At 35.4% G+C, this 22,995-nt stretch overlaps 1 protein-coding gene across 3 annotated transcripts in view; it reads left to right on the plus strand.

The window, feature by feature from the left end:
- The window catches only part of FMR1 (fragile X messenger ribonucleoprotein 1), a 30,491-nt gene extending 7,986 nt beyond the window's left edge, over nucleotides 1-22,505 (plus strand). The window contains exons 2-15 of one of the 3 annotated variants that reach the window (XM_080554024.1): nucleotides 945-997; nucleotides 2,020-2,113; nucleotides 3,039-3,110; nucleotides 3,381-3,529; nucleotides 4,690-4,783; nucleotides 4,872-4,988; nucleotides 9,271-9,441; nucleotides 9,522-9,600; nucleotides 13,593-13,702; nucleotides 17,160-17,246; nucleotides 17,773-17,968; nucleotides 19,200-19,379; nucleotides 19,845-19,927; nucleotides 21,954-22,505. In XM_080554024.1, coding sequence (XP_080410150.1) covers nucleotides 945-997; nucleotides 2,020-2,113; nucleotides 3,039-3,110; nucleotides 3,381-3,529; nucleotides 4,690-4,783; nucleotides 4,872-4,988; nucleotides 9,271-9,441; nucleotides 9,522-9,600; nucleotides 13,593-13,702; nucleotides 17,160-17,246; nucleotides 17,773-17,968; nucleotides 19,200-19,379; nucleotides 19,845-19,927; nucleotides 21,954-21,959 — 1,491 coding nt within the window. In that variant the 3' untranslated portion in view covers nucleotides 21,960-22,505. Of the gene's footprint in view, nucleotides 1-944; nucleotides 998-2,019; nucleotides 2,114-3,038; nucleotides 3,111-3,380; nucleotides 3,530-4,689; nucleotides 4,784-4,871; nucleotides 4,989-9,270; nucleotides 9,442-9,521; nucleotides 9,601-13,592; nucleotides 13,703-17,159; nucleotides 17,247-17,772; nucleotides 17,969-19,199; nucleotides 19,380-19,844; nucleotides 19,928-21,948 lie in introns of all 3 variants that reach the window. The other 2 variants (XM_080554023.1, XM_080554022.1) reach the window with 2 other exon arrangements.
- Nucleotides 22,506-22,995: the final 490 nt, after the last annotated feature.

The raw sequence follows: 22,995 nt of genomic DNA on the forward strand, positions 1-22,995 counted from the left end.
ATAATATATAATATACATTTATGTATGGACAAATACCAGTGGAATGCTCAGCACTTTGCCAGTGCCTGTTTTAGCAGTTTATAAAGGTATTTTAAAAAGGAACAAACCGCAATCTTTTCAGCCGTGGTTGCTCTGTGACCTCTATAATTTGAGACTGTGAAAAATGCTTTCATTAGGGAATCCCAAAGCTCTTCAAGTAGTGTCTCAATCTTGCTTTTCTGTAGATGGGGAAGTTTGGGCATTAAGATGAGAGTTGATCAAAGGTCAATCAGCTGAGTAGCATAAGTGTGGAAAAGCACTTGGGGTTGAGTCTTAGTTCTGTATTCTGCTTCATGGTTGTGTGGGAGACAGCACAACTGCTGTCCATTACCCAGAAGGAAAGCGAAGGAAGGCTGCAGGGCATTTAACTTACATTTGTGTGCTAAGGAAGCTGAGTGTGATGAAACTAATACTGGGAGAATTGTGCTGGAATGGATGTTGGCAAACTTCGCTAGTGTGATATTTAAGCTTACCTTGAAGTAAAAGAGAAAAGAGGCAGGATTGTTTTCTAGGAGTATTTGTTTTATTTCTATACCATAGTTTCCCTGGCAGAAAGCACAAAATGTTCATTATAAAATCAAACATGTTAAAATCAAGTTATAACTCACTATTCAGAATGATCTTGCCATTTGGTAGTGACCTTTCTGCTTTTTATAAGTAATGGGAGAGAATGTGTTTATGGCTTGGACATTGTGTCTGTACAATGGCAGACATGAATTCAAGGTTATCAACTTTCAGTATGCATTTTAAATAGGACTATTGCAAAATTGAAAAGGCTGAGTCAACACCATACTTACGTTTTGAGTTCTGCTAATGTCTCTGAAAGGAAAAAAAAAGAGTTTCAAAATTATTTTTTTTTAAATATGGACAGGCAGACCATAATTATATCTATCTTTTCTTCACAGGCATTTGTAAAGGATGTACATGAAGATTCTATAACAGTTGTATTTGAAAACAAGTAAGTATATTGCTGATGTTATACCTAGAAACGTGGCAGAGTTCCCATCTTGAATTTGATTAACCTAGATATAACTTAATAATGATGGACATTGGCATCTTTTAGATACTGTAGGCTTGCTGCTAGTGTGTTTTAGAATTGTGTTTGAGGTGTTTATTATGTTGTGACATTTTCATGTAAATGCTTTTATTTGTTTAAATATTTTTAAAGTACAAAACTACATCGGTGTGAGATTTCTTAGAAAGATGAGCATATTATTGAACTTACATAATTGCAACCAATGTAAGTAAGCAGTGGTATCATGACTGGTTCTGTCTCATGGGAATATCTTATTTTAATTTACCGAATTACGTTAATACAAAATGTGATTTATAGATAAGTGATAAATGCCAGTTTTCTTAGCTCGAATTTTCCTTATCATTTAAGGGCATTACAAGTTAGCCTTCCATTATACTGTTCAGCTCAGGTTTTCTTTCCTTCAGGAGGGAAACAAATTGCTGCTATATACTTTTTCCTGTCAATCTTTATGGTTTCGTCTGTGGTTTTGGAAATTTTCTTATTTCTCTAAAAATAAGTTATTTTTGTCATACTCATTTTATTCAGTCTCTGTTAAAGAACCTGCAAATTCAAATTGAATTCAGACTGAATCCAGATCATGTTTTCATGAGCTATAGGTAGAACCAAAGAAATAAGACTTCTTTTGAATGAAGAGTTCAAAAGGCTTATAAAACTATTTAATCTGTGTTTCTGATGTTAGGAGTAAAACCTATAACTGCAAACAGAAATCTTCCAGCAGTAGTACGTACAAAACAGTGCAGGTAGCATCAAGCTATCGTTTAAGTTGCTTAATGATCACTTAATGGGTGTTTCTTCCAAACATTGATTTACCTTTTCTATAGATGTTTGTGTGCACAAGCTCTGCAAAACTCAAAAATTGATGGATTTTGAAAGCAGTAATAGTTCTTTAAAAAAAAAAAAAAAAAAGAATGTGAATAGGCCATACAGTGTATTTTTATTTGCAGCTGGCAACCAGAGAGACAAATACCATTCCACGATGTGAGGTTTCCTCCACCTGCAGGCTATAATAAGGATATAAATGAAAGCGATGAAGTAGAGGTACGTATGCTCCATTCTCAGAATTTGATTTGAGAAGTGAGAGAACTTGGGGTGGAAAAAATGTTAGCCTAGCCAGTTGTAAGGCTTGCCTCCCTGTTGCATGGCATCACTTCTTTAATCCCAAGTACTACATAGAATATGATATCATGCATGTCATCAAAAGAGATTTTTGCTGTGTTAGCCTGGACTGTACTTCTTTGACTACATTTAATTTTTAACTCTTTAACTACGCAGATGTTTAATAATGTCTATATGTTAATAAAACTTAAAGCTGAATGAGGAAGATTGTTACGTGTGCGTATGTATACAAAATACATTTAAATATAAAAATATATATGTAAATATTGATGTATATGTAGAGGGAGTCTGACTTAAATATGACATTCCTAAAACTTGACCACATTATGAAAAAATATTTTTTATAATTATTATTAAAAAAGAAGTGAGAACTTGCAGCATTTATATTTTGGTTGCATGCTATTTAAGTTTATTTTGATTTGAAAAATGAGAAAATGGCAATTCTTTTCTGTAGTTGTGGCCAATATCATGTATGTGCTAAAGTAGTATAGATATATGTCCCTTCCTATCTTCCCCCCCATTTGTAAAACCTCTTTGGACTTGTACACAATAAGCGTTGTTGATTGAGTATTAATGTATTTAAGCACTGAAGCGATTATTACTGGTAAATCTTAGGTACAATATTATTTATGATATAACACACATAAGTTTATATCCTACCTGTACTTGCAGTAGATACTTCAGCTGTTACACGCACGCTGTGCAGTGCCTAGGTTGGAGACTTTAAGTATCAGTATATCTTGCTGTTTTTCACACATAACAGAGCTGATGATTATACTAATCAATATCAGCTTTTGTGATATCTTTTAAGAATGCTACAAATATGTAATATATATATTTTGTTTAGGTTTATTCCAGGGCAAATGAAAAAGAACCCTGCTGCTGGTGGTTGGCTAAAGTGAGAATGATAAAGGGTGAGGTAGGAATATGCATATGTACATATTTATTTACTTATATAAACTATTTTTTTGTGTTGATTTCTTTTATATTGATGTGCAGTAACATAAGCTTTTCCCTCTTCACTTTCAAATAACTTCTTGACTAGGACTGTTGCAATTGCCATTAACATCAATGTAAAAAGTTCAAATTTGACTTTTAGAGTTAACAAAAGCACCTTTCACTTAATAGTGTAAGTCTTACTCTTGTCATAAAATGTGTGTCTTGGATGATTTTATTATTTTTATATCAGTTTTACGTAATAGAATATGCAGCCTGTGATGCTACGTACAATGAAATTGTCACAATTGAGCGTTTGAGATCTGTGAACCCCAATAAACCTGCAACAAAAGATACTTTTCATAAAATCAAACTGGAAGTTCCAGAGGATTTAAGGCAAATGTAAGTGCAAGAATTTCTTTATAACTTGTTTCAAAACATGGGTAACTTCTTGAGTGTGAGAAAAGAAGGAATAAAAATGCTTCTTACTGTTCGAAAGTAACTTCTACGGTTTTCATGTAAGAATGTAGAAAATAAAAATGTGAATGTGATCAGAAGTATAAAAATGATCTTTGAAATACAACTTAGTCCTGCAGGAAGAAATACTTCCTTTAAGGTTTTAAGGCTTACGTGCAGCATAGATTAAGATTTTTATTCATTACAATATGTATTCTTATTTGTATTCTTGTTCAGTGATGTACACAAATTAATATGAATCCATTCTTGGTCAACTTTATTGATAATTTGCAAATGGTCACGCTGTCAGTGAAAGAGTATTTGACAGTCTATCCAAGTTGGTATTTAATGACAATAGAAAACATTGCCCTATGTTGTAGGGCATAAGGTATTTTGGTGATAGCTCTGCAAATAGTTGTGCAATAACAAAACCTCCCATAGTATGGTACAGAAACAATTGGTTTTCTCCTTTAATGCTGTCATATCTTTTTCTTCAAAATATAGCTCTAAAACCACAGATTAATACCATCTCCCCTTCTTTAGCTTCAAATCAATTCCTTGCATTTTTGAGATGCATTTTATTACCCCAACGTAGAATAAGCTATAAGCTCAGATTAAACTCAGAGTTTCTCAAGTTAATGTTGTAGTAAACAAGTTCACTAAGTAATGAGTAGACAGAAGAAGGCTGGAGAAGCAAAACGGTGCATGAGATGACCGTAAGGTCATTAGAATACTACAGTGGATGCAGTGAAGTTGCATATACTGGTTCATGGTGCGTTTGAAACTCAAACTTGCTGGATGTGACAATCCTAGCTTTTTTTAATGTGAAATTTTCCTTAACTGGTTTGTCATTTCTTAGATGTACATACAGATAAATTTTCTGAAAAAAAAAAAAACTCTGATTCTACTATTGTGAAAACCACTGGAAGTAAAAGGAGTAAAGTAAATGACGTCAGAATGAAGCAATACCTGCATTAAAAGGGAGGACTTGGATACATGATTTTTTTTTTTAAGATTCATTGTATTAAGAAAAGAACCTCTTTTTAGCTGTGAACCATAAATGCAGCAATTATTATTTTTAAATATGTCGCATTTTTATTCTTTAGGTGTGCCAAAGAGTCTGCACATAAGGACTTCAAAAAGGCAGTTGGAGCTTTTTCTGTAACATATGATTCTGAAAACCATCAGCTTATTATTTTAGTAAGTATGAGCATTTAACTATACCAAGTACAGTGTTTTGTTTGAAAGGTGCATATGTAAAATGCTGTTTTCTTTGTTAATAATTTAGTCAATCAATGATGTAACAACAAAGCGGGCAAATATGCTGATTGATATGCACTTTCGAAGTCTTCGTACCAAGTTATCCCTGATTTTGAGGAATGAAGAGGCTAGCAAACAGCTGGAGGTACGTTGTTTTTCTCTGAAGTATTTTTTTTAAAAAGAAAACACAGGCACATACTAGCTGTTAGGATTCGTAGGGGGAAGAAAGTAATTATCTACTGATGCTATTCTTAGTGTTAAAAAGAGGCAGATGAAGATGTAACCCTAACAAAGAGGCTCATAGTTATAGGGCCTCTTCTTACAAATAATCATTTTTATCCAATCTTATATCCAGTCCTGCCCATCAAGCAGGATCTTCTGTTAAATACGAATGTATATACATGCATTTATTTTCTATTTTGAACCATAGAATAGTCACTACGGCATGAATAGTGGCTCATACTAAATAGCTTTTAGTAACTGTTTTTAAAAATAGGTGGAGTGAATATGGCTTGATAGTGAGATGGACTAGAACTGAATCTTGCAAAACAAACGTAGTGAAAAGGAGAGGTGGATCTATAGGAAGGGGTGAGACTGATGTTGGTAGGATGTACAAAGGGATTGGTTTGTCTCTAGATAAAATGTTAGGAAATTGTCTTACAGCAGATACAGCTTCTGACATTCCTGTAACTGGAGAGTGGGTGTTGACTGGCAAGAAGTTTGACTCATATTTGTCCATGGAAAAAAAGGAGTAGGCTAAGAAATCAGGGGATCTTTGTACAGTAGAATTAACATATCTTTATGTTTTTACTCCTATCTACAAATTGGAAAAAAATAGCAACATTTCAAAAAAACTTTCTTTTTAGATTCATCAGCAAGAACTAGAAGTACCACCAGAACTATTGTTATTAAAGTTTTACATTGGGTGAATACCAGCTCTGTTATTTTGGAGCCAGATTTTGTTATTCCCACCCCACAACCCCAACAGGGATTAGACCAGTTTTGGTTTTAGCTTGAAATGGGATGTGGTGTAGTCATTCAGGACTCTTGTAAGCAGCTGTGTGTGTACCTACTGGATACAAGAAGTTCTTCCATTATTTTCATTAGTCTTTTGATTTCTGTATTTGAGAGGTGCGATCCAAGTTTCTTTGGGTCTTGGTCTCTTCCTGATCTTGAGAAAACTAGTCTCTTCTCACTGGTGTTCCATGTTGAGTACAACCCATTCTTCTCTGTCTTCCTCCAGAACTGACAATTGTGTGGGCAGTTTACCTCTTGAAGTGCAAAGTATTATTTTGGAGGTGGGAAGAACAACAGCCTTTTTAGAGCTAATTCTCTGTACATGCTCCCACAAATGCATGCAGCAGCAGCTGCTGTAATTGATTCCTTTCCCAAACTAATGTGGGATTCTTGCTCTCATTCTAAGACTGAACCTTTTTTTTTTTTTCCTGCTGTGAAAGACTGGACAACTTGATTTGATTCTGACTGGAAGGCCTTTATTCTACATAAGCAGTACTTAAATTAAGGTTGTTGTGAGAAAAATATATATGGTTATAAGTAGCGTGACAAAAGTTGGGAGACATTTTTCATGTTGGCATTTGTTTCCTGTACGTCAAGAACTATGAAGTCAATTTCAGCTAAATTTGAAAAACTTCAGATACTAAAAATTATACTCAGAATTTCTGTTGAAACACTAATTGACATACAGACTGCACACGTCCATCTGCAGAGGAAGCACTTAGTGAATGCTTTGGGCTTTTACTGCATTATTATTTGATGGAAACAATGAACCATTAATAAACTCATTTTCATGCATTGTACTCTTAATCTATGAGTACTCTTAATCTAAGCTATAATCACTACACCAGCTTTTTTCCTCCCTTCCCTTTGTTGTATTTTGTACCTTCTTTTCTGCATATTAGCTTCTTGACTTGCATGGCCTTCCTTCTCAAATATGGCTTTTAGAGCATCAAGTAAAACAACCAGTTATTTTTTGTTTGCATCCCTTCCTAGTAGGTGTATCTTAGTTGTGCTTTTAATGTTTTAAAAAAAAGCCCAAATTTGGAAATGTGTTTTTGCATTCTGGTTTGTATCTTATTCTCTCTGAATGCAATTAAGACATGACCTCTATCTAGGTATTAAAACATTATTTGCATAATCGTTTCTCATTAATCTGCCAAAGAAAATAGATAAAGATTTTGCTGTGTTTAGATGCAGTACATGTTGTAATATATAATTTCCAGAAAAAGCTAATAATATTTTAGTACATGCTATATAACTCTATCATGACCATCGTAGTCAAGGTCCCTAGGAATGATGTAGTTTCATATTTTCTGTGTATCGTAGGTAGCTGTGTAAAGGACTGATTGACACGATTGTCCTGTTCTTCTCTACTCTTCATTTGGTGGTCTGTAACATATCAAACAGTAAATCAGTTTTTGGATTATCAGTTGAAATGTAGATCTGTAAGCATTGCAGTTGGTGCTTGCTTTCTGAGTTGTCTGTAATCCAGTTAAAGAGCTGCTTGATAGAGGTCCCCAAGCTTGTGAAGTATTTCATGACACTTGGATAGTGTACGATTTATCCATTGTAGCAGATTCTGTCTGACTGATTTTCCACAGGGTGTTTATCATCATCTTTAAGCTGAAGAGGTTGGATAACAGTAGCGGTTCATAGGGGACGGAGTAGACCATTACGTGTGCATTTTCATCATGTTTTTTCAACCTCTGTAGGGTTTCATGTTGCTGAGGTTAAACTGCTGTTAGTACCGAAACTAAATTAAAGTGCACCTGTGTACATCTTCACCACTTTGATTGCAATGCAGAAAAATGCACAGTTATATTTTGGCTTGGAAAAGATAATACAGAGCTTTCACTTTATTTTCTTGCAAAACATTCTTTCCATTTTACTTATCACAGATGGAAAGTCTGTATTAATGTATCTTCCATAGATACATTAAGCTGTTACTTTCCTGTGGTCTGTTAGGTGGTCTTGTGCTCAGACATTAGTGGATGGCATGTGCATTTGTACATAGTTTTACTTATTGTGGTAATCCATGACTTTTTTACATACTTTATATTTGCTTTTCTCTGTAGGTTTAAGTACTGTAACTTTGTTTAAATGTATGACAACTTCATTGTCATAAACAATGTCTGTGTTATTCTGTGTATTCATCTCTTACTGGTTTCTCTCCATATGCTTCTTTTAGTTCTCATGGTAACCAAACTTAGTGGTCTTCCCATTTCATATAGCACAGGCATCCTTTAAGAAAACTGTTTTTTGATAGTATGAAGAGGGTGTGTAGGATAAATTTATCAGTCATTGTTTTAGTCTTCATAAACAAGTCATTTTTATGGTGTTTTTTTCTGTTTAGAAATAAGTCACCATTTATGTTTAGTGGCTTCCCTGCTTGCTTGATGGGTTGCTGTATGCAATGCAGCACTTGCCAAGTATTTTTCTTTGCACCCACGAGGTCTGCTCATGCTAATAATCTGAGGTACCTGGGATGGGCAGAGGCTGTTCCTGTCAATACAGGATTGTATGATTCTGCCAAAATCTAGCTTTCCTACATGTTTGAGTACTTTCAACATGATCCATCTCTACAACATGCTGCAAGATATTTCTCAAAAGCTTCCCTCTGTTCTCAGTTCTTTTCTGCATGCATGCTGTGTGACAGAAGCTTCATACAATTAGGAAAACATTGAAACTGTTTTATGTATGGGCATGTTTATGCATAATTCTGTAAGTTGGAGCTCAGTAACGTAGCTTTCTTGGAAGCTTGGGGCTGCTTTACAAAATTGTTTACTGTGGTCAGTAAAGGTATCTTTAACCTGTTCCTTTCATTATTTTTGCAAGTTTTATCCAGATTTTTAGCAATACTTTTTCAAAGCTATTTTGAACTATTTTTTTCTTGGTATCTTATTTCATATAGAAGATCCTCATAAAATTCTGTAAGCCATTTTGTATTGTTCAACTACATCATAACAGCTTCGTGCGAAGGTGATGAGAGTTGCAAAACCAGGTGTTTGAGATTACCCAAGCTTCAAAAATGATTGAGAGTTGATATAATGGTATAGTTTTTAGTAACTCTTATTGACTTGGTGAAGCAGGGGATTTTGTCTTAGTAGCATGAATCTGAAGTTCTTAGGTTGATCCTTCTGTATGGGTAGAAGTGATACTAGTACGTTTTTAATGTGTTCTAAGCAGTGTATTGCAGTTACACCTTAATTTTGTGTTGTCTTGCATGGACAGATTTCTCATTTTATTTCTTTTATGCACAGTAGATACCTATATAGTTAACATTTTCTGTCTCAGTGCCTGTTAATTGAGTTATTGTTCTTTCCCATTAACAGTTGAAATTAGTGTGTTTTTCTGCCAGAGATCATGGGATTTGCTGTAATAATCTATATAAATATATATATCCTTTCCAGAGTTCTAGGCAACTTGCATCACGATTTCATGAACAGTTTGTTGTACGTGAAGACCTAATGGGTTTGGCCATTGGCACTCATGGTGCTAATATTCAGCAAGCCAGAAAAGTCCCTGGAGTGACTGCTATTGATCTTGATGAAGATACTTGTACATTCCATATTTACGGAGAGGTAAGTTCCCTTCTTTACCCTTTCAGAAGAGAATACAATAGGAGAACTTATCTCATTTCTCTCATATACTTGCGTTTTAGGATCAAGATGCAGTGAAAAAGGCAAGAAGTTACCTTGAATTTGCTGAAGATGTCATACAAGTCCCAAGAAACTTAGTAGGTATGTCAATTCTGGAGGATGTGATATTAAAGAAAAGTGCCTTTAGAGAACAAGCTTTTACTTTTAGAATTAAAAAACAAAATGAAGTTTTCTTTGAATAGTTCATAGGTGGTACAAAGCTTGGGGTTTGTTTTTTTTTTTTTTTTCCCAAGCTCTGCTGAATTTTTCAGTTTACACTAAGGAATTACCTACTGGTTTGCGGTTCAGAAAGATCTTCAACTAGAAGCAGTATGGTTATACTTAAATACAAAGTAGTAAAAGTAGTTTCTAGATTGAGCCAAAGAATTAAATGATTTCCTCCAAAGATGTGAAGAGATTTGTTCAGCTGTACAACAGATGAGTCATTATTGCTCTGACTTGTATTTGTCTTTTTCTCCTGTGCTTTTACTTCTAAAATATTGTTTGTTTAGAAGCAGCAGTGTGGGATGAACTGAAGGCCTGTTTAAGGCACTCAAAGGTCAAGAAAACACTCAAAAGACAATTTAATGACTTCCATTATCAAGTATATCAAGACAGTCCACAAGAATGCATGCAGCACTTGGTGTTGTGTGTGTGTAAAATACTTTTAATGAGCTTCTGTTGCTATAAAGCAACATTAAAAATACATAGCGTAACCCAGTAGATAAGAGAAGGGAAAATATCATACACTGTAATGTACTTTGAAAGGTAGGTAATTTTAATAGCTTGTGAAGCAGTATATGAAATTTGGTGTAGAAGCAATGTGGAGTTCTGCAATGGGACAAGTACTTTTGAATGTGGCACCTCAGCTCTGGAGTTGACATAAAAACAGTAGCTTTTAGGGTAAGTTCTCCATCCCGCTCCCTCACATTTCTGATGGTGGTAAGTGAAATGATAGGCTGCCATCATTATTTTAACTTGAAGTTTTTATTTTCTTTGTTTCTATTCTATGTTTAGATCTCTGAACTTCCGGTTTTGGCAGCTTTGCATTTCTAGTCTGTTTCTTGGCCTAGATCCCTTCTAATATAAAATTAGACCAACCATATGTAGTATCCAAAATAAGCAATGTTTGGTAATTTACTTTCTAACTTCTAATGATTTGCCAGAAAACTAAATAATTTTCATTAAAAAGGCAAAAGGCCCTTTTCCTACATTTCTGAGATGTTTGCATTTTCTTTAGATAAAACAAAATTCAGCATCTGTTTTTTCTACTTAATAATCCTTTAAAAAAATCAAGCAACATAAAAAAAGTTTGTTTTAAGGCTGCATGGAAATTAATAACCTGAAATGCAGGTTACAAAATGTATGCATGCAGTCCATAATTTTTAGTGAATGTTGTGTATGTTAATGAATTCTACCTAAAAATAAATACTAAATATTTTTTCATTGGCACAAGCAATTTATTGTTCATTTTTGTGTTTTGGTTTACTTGACCTTTTTATATCACACCAAGGCTTTTCAATATTTATTAGCAAGCTGTTATATTTACTGAAGGTGTGTAAGGGAATAAAGTATTCCAAATCAGCTTTTGACTCTCTGAGCAGGCCTTTGTGATCAAGGAAGAGCTTACTGTCCATCTTTTGTCATGTTTTCTACAAATGTGAGGGATTTAAAAGTTCACGGTAGAAAAATTGAAATGCAGAAGTGAAACTTTATTTAGCTTTGAATGGTCGGTGTCCTGTGCGACTAAAAGAGGGTTTTAATTTGCTCTCCAGGGATTAATTGTACCAACAAAACAGTAGCAGTCTTGTAGCCTGTATTTTCTGCCCTTAAAATGTTACATCCTAAGTTTTTCAGCAGTTTTTTTTAAGATTCTGTATTCCTGTTCTATGCACATAACATCTTTGATATCACTCTTCTAAGCTTTTCTTTCTTCCTGTGATTGCAAGATACGGCCTTTCCTTACTCACTTCCCAAGCAGCTCATTTATCCTGTCTATTTTCAGACAACAAGCTAGTTTGTTCAAGTTGGACAAAGCTAAACTTTTTATTGTTTCAAATGAGAATGTGGTTCCGAAGATAAATGTAGGCATTGCTGACATTAGAGTATAATTTTTCTGTTTTTAATCTGACTTTTTAATGAATTATAGCTTATTTTCAACTATCTCCAAAGAAAAGCTCAGTTTCTAAGAGAATCTATAATGTAGGAAAACCTTAGCTAATTTTTTAACAAACTAACCAAGGTTTGGTTTTGTTCTCTACCTGAAAAGTAATGAAACATCAAATGTAGGTCATTGTAAAAGTTTAAAAAAAAATATGTAACCAACAAAGTTTTTTCTTAAATTACTCTGAAGTTAATTTAAACATACCAAAGCAAAGCCAAATAAGCATGCAAGATAGTGAATAGATCTGTAACCAAGATCATAGAATCATAGAATAGCTTGGCTTGGAAGGGATCTTACAGATCCAGTTCCACCAACCCACCTGCCATGGGCAGGGATGCCACCTGCCTGACCAGGCTGCCCAAAGCCCCAGCCATCCTGGCCTTGAACACCTCCAGGGATGGGGCATCCACAGCTTCTCTGGGCAACCTTTTCCAGTGCCTCACCACCCTCTGAGTGAAGAATTTCCTCCTAACTTCTAATCTAAATCTCTTTTAGTCAAAAACTATTTCCCCTTCCTGATAGTCCTAACACTATCAGTCTGTGTAAAAAGTCACTATATGTTTTTTTATAAGCCCCACTTTAAGTACTGAAAGGCCACAATGAGACTTCCCTGGAGCCATCTCTTCTCCAGGCTGAACAGCTCCAGCTCTCTCAGCCATTCTTCATAGGAGAGGTGCCCCAGCCCCCTGATCAGCTTTGTGGCCATTCTCTGGACTCACTGTAACAGCTCCGCATCCTTGTGCTGGGGGCTCCAGGTGGGGCCTCAAGAGGGCAGAGCAGAGGACGGCAATCCCTTCCCTCGACCTGCTGGCCACCCCTCTGTTGATGCAGCCCAGAATGCAGTTGGCCGTCTGGACTGCAAGCACCCACCACTGGCTCATGTTGAGCTTTTCGTCTACCAGAGCTCCCAAGTCTTTCTCTGCAGGGCTGCTCTCAGTGAGTTCTTCCTCCAGTCTGTGCTCATGTCTGGGATTGCTCTGACCCAGATGCAGCACTTCGTTCTTGGACTTGTTGGACCTTGTTAGGTTTGCATGGGCGCGCTTCTCAAGCTTGTCCAGGTGCCTGTGGAAGTCATCCCTTCCTTCTGGTGTGTCAACTACACCACTCAGCTTGGTGTCATCTGCAGACTTGCTGAGGATGCGCTTGATCCCACTGTCTGTGTCATTGATAAAGATATTAAGCAGCACTGGTCCAAAGATGGACACCATTTGTCACCAGCCTCCACCTGGAGCAACTCTCTGGGTGTAGCCATCCTGCCAATTCCTTATCCACCAGATAGTCCACCCTTCTTATCTCTCCAGTTTAGAGATAAGGATGTTGTATGAGACTGTCAAAGACCTTACACAAGTCCAGGTAGATGACATCAGTTGGTTTTTCCTTGTTGACTGACATTTACTCCGTCATAGGCTACTGGAAGGCATGATTTGCCCCTGGTGAAGCTGTGCTGGCTGTCTCAGATCACCTCCTTGCCTTAACGTTGCTTCTAGGAGGATCTGTTATATGATCTTCCCAGGCATAGAGGTGAGGCTCACCAGTCTGTAGTTCCCCAGGTCTTCCTTTCTACCCTTTTTCAAAATGGGATTGATGATTTAATACAGAAGTACGGAATTGTGATTCATTTCCTTTGTTCTCTGTAGAAGCTTTGAAAAGGAAGGGAACTATACTCAGTTATGAACCTTCATAATAAAGTACCTCTCTTCCTGTATGCTGCAGTGATTGCTTTGGAACATTACCAAAGTTAACGTCCCAGGCTGCCTTAGACATTATAGTTCATAGCTCATTGACTAAATCTTTGTTGTGGAGTATTAAGTCATTTTGACAAGTTCTTGCACTGTTACTGAATTGTTGTGTTTAACTAGAATATAGTAATGCTCTCAGGTTTTAGGGGAAAAACCCTGAAAATGGAATGTTTTGTATGTTCTTTCTCTAGGAAAAGTAATAGGAAAAAATGGAAAACTGATTCAGGAGATAGTGGACAAATCTGGTGTTGTAAGAGTGAGAATTGAGGCTGAAAATGATAAAAATATTCCACAAGAAGAGGTATGTTCTTAGTTCATGTGATTTCTATGTATGTTAACTGATGGTTATATTCTACCCAGTGCTAAAATGAAATTTTCTTTGTATTTTCATAGTGGTAAGATAAAGTTCTGATTACTCTTCTTTTTCCTTATGGAATTGTATTTCCCCGTTAATGCTAAAGGGGCATTTCTATGTAAATTAGACTTGTTATTTTTGTTTTAAAAAATGCTGTATGAAACTTTGTGATGCACCTTCTTAGAGATTTCATGTTATTCCTGTCAGAAGCAGTGATACTGTTTCTCGGCATGTGCTAAGCTGTAAATAACTATATGCAAATCTTCCTGTTCCCATTCATTAATTTGCCTCGAGACTGATTTCTTAGGGTTTTACCTGCTTTCAATTTTACTAGTAAGTTCTTACATTGTAAGGAAAAGTTTGTGTTCTGTGTATAAATCCCTAAACCCTCTTTTTAAACATGATCTGAATTCACAGTAGCACGTGAATTGTAATTTAAAGGAAAAACAACCATGAACGATGTGAAATGCCATGTTCGCACAGAAAGGCTATGTAAAATTGTTTTTTTCCTACCTACCAGCCTTGTAGAAGGCTTTAATGAAGTCTTGAACTTTGTAATTTAAAAATTTAAGGCACTTCTGTGTGGGGTTATGTTGTGGGGGAAAGGTTACAGGTTTGAAAGTAAAGCTTTAAGCAAAAAGGTTTTATCTCAATTCACAAAAAGTCCCTGCATTTCAAATGTGAAATGTGCTTGAATTTTAAAGATCAAACTCTCTTAGCCAAAAATTTTTATATGTACTCATTAAATAACCTTTGAATAAGACATGAAATAGATTTCTAGAACACTTACGTTCTTGCTTCAGTAGTTTTTCATCTTTTGTATCATCATGATTAAATTATTACAGAAGACCCACAGTTCAATTTCTTCCTGTAAAAAGTGGCTAAGCAATTATGTAAGTTTTTTTTACTTCATTACTACTTTTACATCTATTTGAAAAGGTAAGAAAGTCAACTCAGTGTTTAGATTTAAAAGATTCACTTCTATTTCAATTATTATTTCTAATAAACTTACAACTCTAAAATTATTGAGCTGTCTTAATAAGCAAGAGGGTGCTGCTTTTGCTGCAGGCTAAAACTTTCAAAGTTTTTGATGTTGCCTACAGAAGAAAATTTGGGTAAAAGAATAAGTCATGACTCCAGTTGGATTTCAGGTTTTTTCATTCTTCTGTCTTAAAAAAAAAAAAAAAAATTTGATGTCCTTCAATCCAAAATACATCTTTTAAAGATGAATTGAAAGCCTTTTCACCTGCCAAGCTCTGCATTCCTTTTTCTGTTTTTCCTGATAATGACATTGCTAACACTGGCATTCCTTATGCTGCTTTAGGTGTTAGTTGTGTCATGTTTTACACCAGGAGAAATTGAAGAAATTGATGTCAAAACTTGGCAGGTAAAAGTTAGTACCTGTAAGCTTGTTTCTGTCATATTTGAAATGAATGTGTAGGAATCTTCCAGTGTGTAGACACATACATTGCAGACTTTCTTTTTGTGAAGAACAGTAGGTTGCTTTTAATTCAGTATTGGGTTCTTTCTGTTAAGACTGAGATCTCAAAATCCTGCCCATAAAATTTGGGTGTGGTTCCATAACTCCCATAATTTTATATGAGGTCTCCAGGCTTTTCGTCTTTTAAAATAGGTTTTATTTCTTATAGTAGTATATATTATTTTTATTTCTAAATTCCTGAGCCGATGACTTATGGGCATAAGAATTCACTGCTGAAACTAAGTTGAAGATTGGCGCTTTTGCTTTGAAGGCAGAAATAAGCCTCAATAAATAAGCACTTTGGAGTTTTTCTAGGACTAACATTGCTTCACATTGCTACTAGCTCAAATTCTTAAGAGTTGGCATTCTTATGCCTAGAGTTCACTGCTGAAAGTGACAAGCATCTACCTCTTCCTTACATGCTATTTTAAGTCAGTTGTCTTGTCTTTTAAAAATTGATACTATATACTAGTTAATGCCAGTTTAGTGTAAAAGTAATTACTCTTCATCAAGTCGTATTAAATATTTATGAAACAAAATGACACAGATAATAAGATAATATATTTCAGTGAACCACACCAGTGGCTAAAAGATTTCTGAAGCTCATAAAGCTTAGCGTTAGTGTAGCGTTTCCTTAGGATTAAAGGACTGAATATTATTTTAATATTACACATATTTTAATGTGTAAGATCTAACAAGATCTAATCATTTGTTCATACTCCACCTTCCCCCCCCCCCCCCCCCCCCCCCCAAAAAAAAAAAAAGGACAAATTACAGGCATGTCACTTCGTTGTTGCTTTTAAGGAACTTCACCCTGCTGTGAATATATTTTTCTCTTTTTGAGAGATTATCCTCAGTTGTTTCACTCTTGGGGGTTGCTGGGGGCGGGTGGAGGGACACACAAAAAAATCTTTTGGATGCAATCCTGTAAAGAGTATGCATGCAGCAAGAGTTAAGGGTGTTCAAAGCTCATGATGAGATACCCTAATATAATAACTTTTTAAAAAGTTATCAGTTCAGTTAGGGGTAGTTGAGCTCTGTCTGCCCATGCATGGGTTTCAGCAGCTGAATGTTTACAAGACTTAGGTTGACTTCTGCAGTTTACAGTGAAGCTTGTACTGCTGTGGTGAGGCTTCAGCTGGTACAAAATTCAGGTAGTTTAGTTCGTTAAGTTTGTGTGGGCAATAGTCCCACCTCTCGAATTGACGCTTAGCCCAGTTTTAGTCTGGAGTTATCCTTGTGGAAATTATTTTTTTATCTGCTAAAGCTTAGCTGTTTTCAGCACTTGGGGCTCTTTTAGGTAGATTTCTTAGACCACTTTTCACCACTGGAGTTAGTCTTTGGATATTTTATCTGTAAGGGTTGTAATTTCAGGCATCAGAATTTGATCAACTCCAGGCCTACATTTTTCAGGTAACTAACGAATCACTTAATGTTTGAAAGGTAACAGGCATGTAAGCTAGTAGTTGTTGCCTGATGTACTAACTTACGTGCCTTTTACCATTTGAGAGATCCTTCAGGAAGATAAGCTTTGCTATGTGACAGTGTTAATTTGACTTTTCAAAAAAGCTCAAAGGCTTCTTTACTGACCTGCAGCATAAAAGTAGCTGGTGTGAGAGAGCAGACATAATCAGTCAGGTGGTTTTGAAGGAAAGGAGGAAACCTGAAGTGTTTTGAATGTTTTACTTGATGGGAATAATAAATGTTGATATTGATCTCTAAATTTTCTTAAGATTATCTTTTTGTGGAAAAGGATAATTCCCTTTAGTCAGCATCAAAAAGTAAATATAGTATTGTTTCATTTTTGAATTTGTGCTTATGCATGTTGTAAAAATTGTTTTTTTAAATTTATAATAATGTTTGGTTCTCTTCAGTATTTGATGCCTAATCAGTAATCATAGGTTTAATGTTACTGTGTTGTAGGGAATGGTACCATTCGTATTTGTGGGAACCAAGGATAGCATCACTAATGCAACTGTTCTTCTGGATTATCATCTTAATTATTTAAAGGTGAGGAGAATGATGCTACTCTACCACTGAAATTTGTCTAACAATACTTAATAAGGTAACAACAGGATGATGAACAAAATCTTTCAGGCCCAAAAGGCTGTTGAAAAGTGGCTGTTACACAATCTACAATCTACATTAAAGGCTTCTTGTAAAAGTTTTACTACTTTGATTCTTAAATGGCTTCTAACATGGGAGTGGAAAGTGCTCAATAGCCCAGAATTTTTTTCTTAGATTCTTCAATTCATAGTTAATTCAGTTGATTTTTTCTTTGTGCTGTACTAACATTTCTGAACAGAAGGTCATATAACAGCACTCACCTGTCTGTATAACTACTGGAGAGCTTGCTAACTGTGCAGCAGTTTGAAACATTAAAAGGGTTTTTTGGTAAACAATTATTTTCAAAGCTGACTTAGGAAGTATTAAATACATTTTCAACAGCAATACGTTAGTTCTTTTCTTTTTCCTGAGAAATGCGTCTGTACATTCACATATGGTTACATCACCTTTAATGCTTGTGTTTGAGTAGGAAGTGGACCAGCTACGTTTGGAAAGACTGCAAATAGATGAGCAGCTTCGACAGATCGGAGCTACTTCTAGGCCACCACCAAATCGTACAGATAAGGAAAAAGGATATATGACTGATGATGGTCCAGGACTTGGACGAGGTAGTCGACCTTACAGAAACAGAGGGCACAGCAGACGTGGTCCAGGCTACGCTTCGGGTAGGTAACTAGAAGCATGCTTACAGTTTTAGTAGAAGCCTATTGGATGCTGCTTTGGTCACTTGCTTTCTTGAATACCATTCTGTTAGTAGTTAACACTTAAGGATTGGCTATTGTGGGAACTTGAAAACAGATGTTCAAACAGAAATTCAATTAAGTACTAATATTTCGAGATTATTTAGAGCTTTATGCTGTAAAAAATATTCTGAATGACAATAGGTTAGATTACATTAGCGCTATTTTACTGCAGCTTCTGTCTCTTACAGTATAGCCTGTCTTCTATATCATGAACTACTAAGGGCAAGGATTCTTAATTTATCTGTATTTTGAACGACTCTTAATAAAACCTGGTTTTCATTTGACCCTGTAAGAGGCTATCTTAGTATAAATACTTGCAAGTGAAAGTAAGATGTTTACTTCATGAAGTTGAACTTGGGTGCTTTTGCTAGAAGAGCATAGTCAACGACATAGTGTTCTTCTTTTAAATCTTGTATAATTTATTTATGAATAGTTCTAAGGAACGTGCTTCTTTAGAGCAATCTGTTATCTCAGTATCCAGAGCATAGGCCAGCTGATGTTTGCACTTATTGAATTGTCTGTGTGAGCTTGATGACGTGCACACAATGTAATACAGAATTAATGTTATTCTGGTGAAACCCTTTTATGGTTTTTCGAAGACACAAGTTCACCTGGCCACTAACGGGTATAGGAAAACGAAAATTTGGAAAAAGAATGAACTTTTATCAGCAAAAGTGATCTGTTAACTACAAAAATTATGTAATGGACAATTATTTTGAATCTGATACATTTACAGCATTCTGACTTTAGTTTCTGCTTCTGTAGTGTGTGTTACAGGCTGTTTCATGGTGGGTTGAGGGGAGGCAGGACAAGTTAAATTCAGGAATTTCAGTTTTTTAAATATGACTAGATGTGATTTTTTACTAACTGCATTTGCACAATAAATTCAATAATGGATAGTAATAATACTAACTATAAAAGTGTGGCAGATAATTTAACCTGAAACATACTTGTAACTTACAATGTCTATATTGACTTTTTTGAAGAAGTAATGCATATTATACGCATCTCTGCATTATGTATAGAGGCAAAAATTTCAAAACTGTTTTAAAAAGAGAAATCTCTAAGTGTACAGATGTATTTTCCGTTCTACTGTAATATTTTCATGCTTAGCTACACTGGCACGTTTTGGATTTTTTTATCCTCTTGATAGGAACTAATTCTGAAGCATCAAATGCTTCTGAAACAGAATCTGATCACAGAGATGAACTTAGCGATTGGTCATTAGCCCCAGCAGAAGAGGAGCGAGACAACTACCTACGTAGAGGGGATGGGCGAAGACGTGGAGGTGGTGCAAGAGGCCAAGGAGGACGGGGTCGTGGAGGATTCAAAGGTAAATCTAGACTTCTCTTTGAAGAAGAGAAGGTTAGCAGTGTTATCCTTAAGCAAACTCAGTTTCCTCAGCCTCTTGTCTTAAAACATGCTTTAGCCTCCTAGCCATCCTGGAAAGATCTGTAAATATGTTAAAGCTTACCAAAGTTGACTGCGCTTTTCTCTCCTGTGGTTGATTGTTTTGAGAGACATTTGTCTCCTGAGGGCAACTAAGAAAAGTCTTTCTTAAACTATACTGGATTTAAATGGTGGTTTTGTCTACTGTGATTTACTGCATGAAAAGATTTTCTGTGATGGTACTTGGGCCATAGTTTGAACATTGTTGTTATGTGATCAAGGGTATTTGTTTAATGTCCCTTAGGATGAAAATTTTCAAGTAATTAACTGTTATGCTTGTGCACTTCTTGAATACAAGAAAATTCTATGTTCTTACTGGAAAAACCTAGTTGATTAATTCTTTCTGCAGGAAACGATGAACAGTCACGAACAGATAACCGTCAGCGTAATTCAAGAGATGCAAAAGGGAGAACAGCAGATGGATCTCTTCAGGTAATTTTTCCTCTTCTTAGAACTCTGTACTGTTTAAAGATGCATAAGTGTTAGTGTGTATGTACTAACATGGGATTCTTCAAAACTGCAGCTGACAAAGTAGCCTTCTGGTTCCTTGTTACCTAATCATATTTAGAGGAATAGCACAGTTCTGTATTGTTTTGTATTCTATAGACAGGAATCTTGATATCTCAAGTTGTGTAAAGATACAGCTTCCTAATGTTGGAACTAACAACTTTGTTTTGCTGGCAGTTTTTAAAAGTTCAGAGTAGTGCAGTTTAATTTTAATTTTTGAGTTGAATTGAGATGAGAAACTTGTCTTCTGAAGCTAGCTCAGACTGACCCCAACTCAAATTACAGTATAGAGCTTATTTCTGGAACTTAGCTCTTTCCCTTGAGTTAGAATACTGATCATGAGTCCTAAGGTTTTACTAGACAGCTGTATTTGATTCTTTGTTCTAATTAGCTTTTTTATTTTTCACTTTCCCTTGTCACAGCATTTTCTGTTCTTGTTTTTCATTTCAAAATGAAGGAGCATAACTGAGCAAAAAGAATACTTAATGCTTTAAATAAAAGGGGGGGGGGGTGCTTGTATTGTAGCCAAACTCTCCAGAGTGAAAAAGTTTACACTTTTAAATGCACCTTTATTACTAAATGTTTGCAATTCAAAGCTATGCAATCTAGAAAGCAAGTTAAGAATATAAATGGAGAAACAGTTCAATATTGACCTTATAGATTTTTATAAAGATACTGATAGAGATTTTTCAAGTGTTTTCTTGGGTGAAGTTATTCATGATGATATTTTATGTATATATGTTAAGTTTCCCCAAATGGAAATGCTTTGTGTTAATGTGCAGACCTACCATTTCTTACCACACAGGATGAGCTGTGTTAGGAGGGAGGAATAATGAGCAGCTGTAGCTGCCACCTTCTATATGGTGTTACAAGGAGTCATGGATCTGGAGGGAGATTCAGATGATTCTCAATGTCTTGGTTTAGGCTGTTTAAAAAAAAAAAAAAAAAAAAAAAGGAAAAATTTGGAGCATGTGACCAAATGCTTTGTTCTTGAAGTGGGAGTGCTAAACTTGAGGATGTAAATACACACCTGGAACAAATAGCATGCAAAAAAAAAAATATATGCATGTACATGGCCACACAACTTTCACAGTTAGTCAGCAATTCACTTGCAAAATTTTAAGTAAGTAAAGGAGGATGAAGCAGATAAAGGAGAATGTTGATGTTAGACGGGAAAAAAAAAACTAAGGAGAACTTAACCAAAGTCATGATTTTTGTCTGTTACTCTGAGATATGGAGGAGGTGATACTCTTTCTACATTAAAATAAATACTTACATATGATTGAAACCTGTCTGATCAAGTCGTAATAAATTTTTGTAATATTTCAAGGAATAAGCCAGAAATGAGTTTAAGAGCTTACCCCCTACAAGCATAAAAATCTTGCTTTCGAAATGCTCCCTTGAACATTTTTAGTGCCATTTATAAAAGCCACATAAGTTTTTGGTGGATTATAAGAAATCTTTTTTCAGGTTTACTAGATGGCTGAGAAGATTTTTGGGGTGTTGAAATGTGAAATCATTTCATGATCTGTGTTTATTTTTTCAAAAATAAATATTTCTATACAACAACTAGGAACTTGCAGTAAAAGTGAAATGATGTTTCAAAATTCTGTGTACTATAAGTTCTTCAACTTGATCTTGCACAAATACAGTATGTTTTTGCTTTGGTGAGGGAGCAGAGCTTTCTAAGACCAGGTAGACTGGAGTGTTTGTGGGGGTTTGTTTGTTCTTTTATGGCCAAAAGTATGTGGCATTTTCAAACAGAAAAAGAATCAGACATGCTCCATTTTAGCTAGTTACCTTTAACAGAGCCTTAAGGGTGTGTTACTATTTTGTGTCTTCTGATGATTTAATAAACAGCACTCCTGCCAAGCTGCAAAGGTAATGAATGCATAAGGGGTGGATGAAAGGAGGAGAATGCTTTATATAACTCTGACTTGTTCCAGATCAGAATTGACTGCAATAATGAAAGGAGTGTCCACACTAAAACATTACAGAATACCTCCAATGAAGGTAGTCGGCTGCGCACGGGTAAAGAACGTAATCAGAAGAAAGAGAAAGCGGACAGCGCAGATGGTCAACAGCCGTTGGTGAACGGAGTACCCTAAACTGCATAATTCTGAAGTCATATTTCCTATACTGTTTCAGTAATTCCTATTCCACATTAGAGAAACTTGTTAGGCCAAAGACAAATAGTAGGCAAGATGGCGCAGGGCATGAAATGAACATATGTTCTCTGTTAGCCTTTTTTAACATCAACAGTATGCAGTTGTTTTCAGAATAAGAAGTTATTCAAATATTTGCATAAAAATATCTGAATTTCCGAAAATCGCTTTCAAGTACATATTGCACTTCAAACAATGAAAGAATCTTTTTGTTTGTTTTAAAAATACTGAGCTGTGCATTGGTAAACTTTCTGTTCAGTTGTACCATTTTAACGCATCGGGTCAAAATCACTGCTCAATTTCAATTTTCAGAATAAATAGTGTTTGCAGTAATCAAATTGGCTTCTGTTTTCAATCTAACTTACAAGTTCTTCATGAAATGCTATGTCGTTTTATGTCCTGTGTCAGTTCACATTCTGGTCCACCTTTTTCAGTATTTTAGTGGACCCTGAAAAATGTGTGATGTAACAATTGTCATTTTCATTAGCAAAAAAGTTGTATGATCTGTGCCTTTTTTATATCTTGGCAGGTAGGAATATTATATTTGGATGCAGAAATCAGGGAAGATGAGTTGGTAACACTAAATGTAAAATATATGTAGCAATCCTTGTCAGACGTTAGTACTTTATAGACAAGTGCATGCTTTCCATAATTTTTTCCTTACATAAGCATTGGGTTAGGCAGTTATAAGAATAGGAAATTTTGCACTGAAGATTTGGCAAATAGTGTTATTGAAAAAGGGGTGTAACTTTTTCTTTGTAGGCAGTACAGATTTTTTTTTATAAAAAGAAATAAAAACCTTTCCATTCTGGAAAACTAAAAAACTCA

This window comes from Anser brachyrhynchus (assembly GCF_964034855.1).
Source record: "Anser brachyrhynchus genome assembly, chromosome: 13".
NCBI lineage: Eukaryota > Metazoa > Chordata > Aves > Anseriformes > Anatidae > Anser > Anser brachyrhynchus.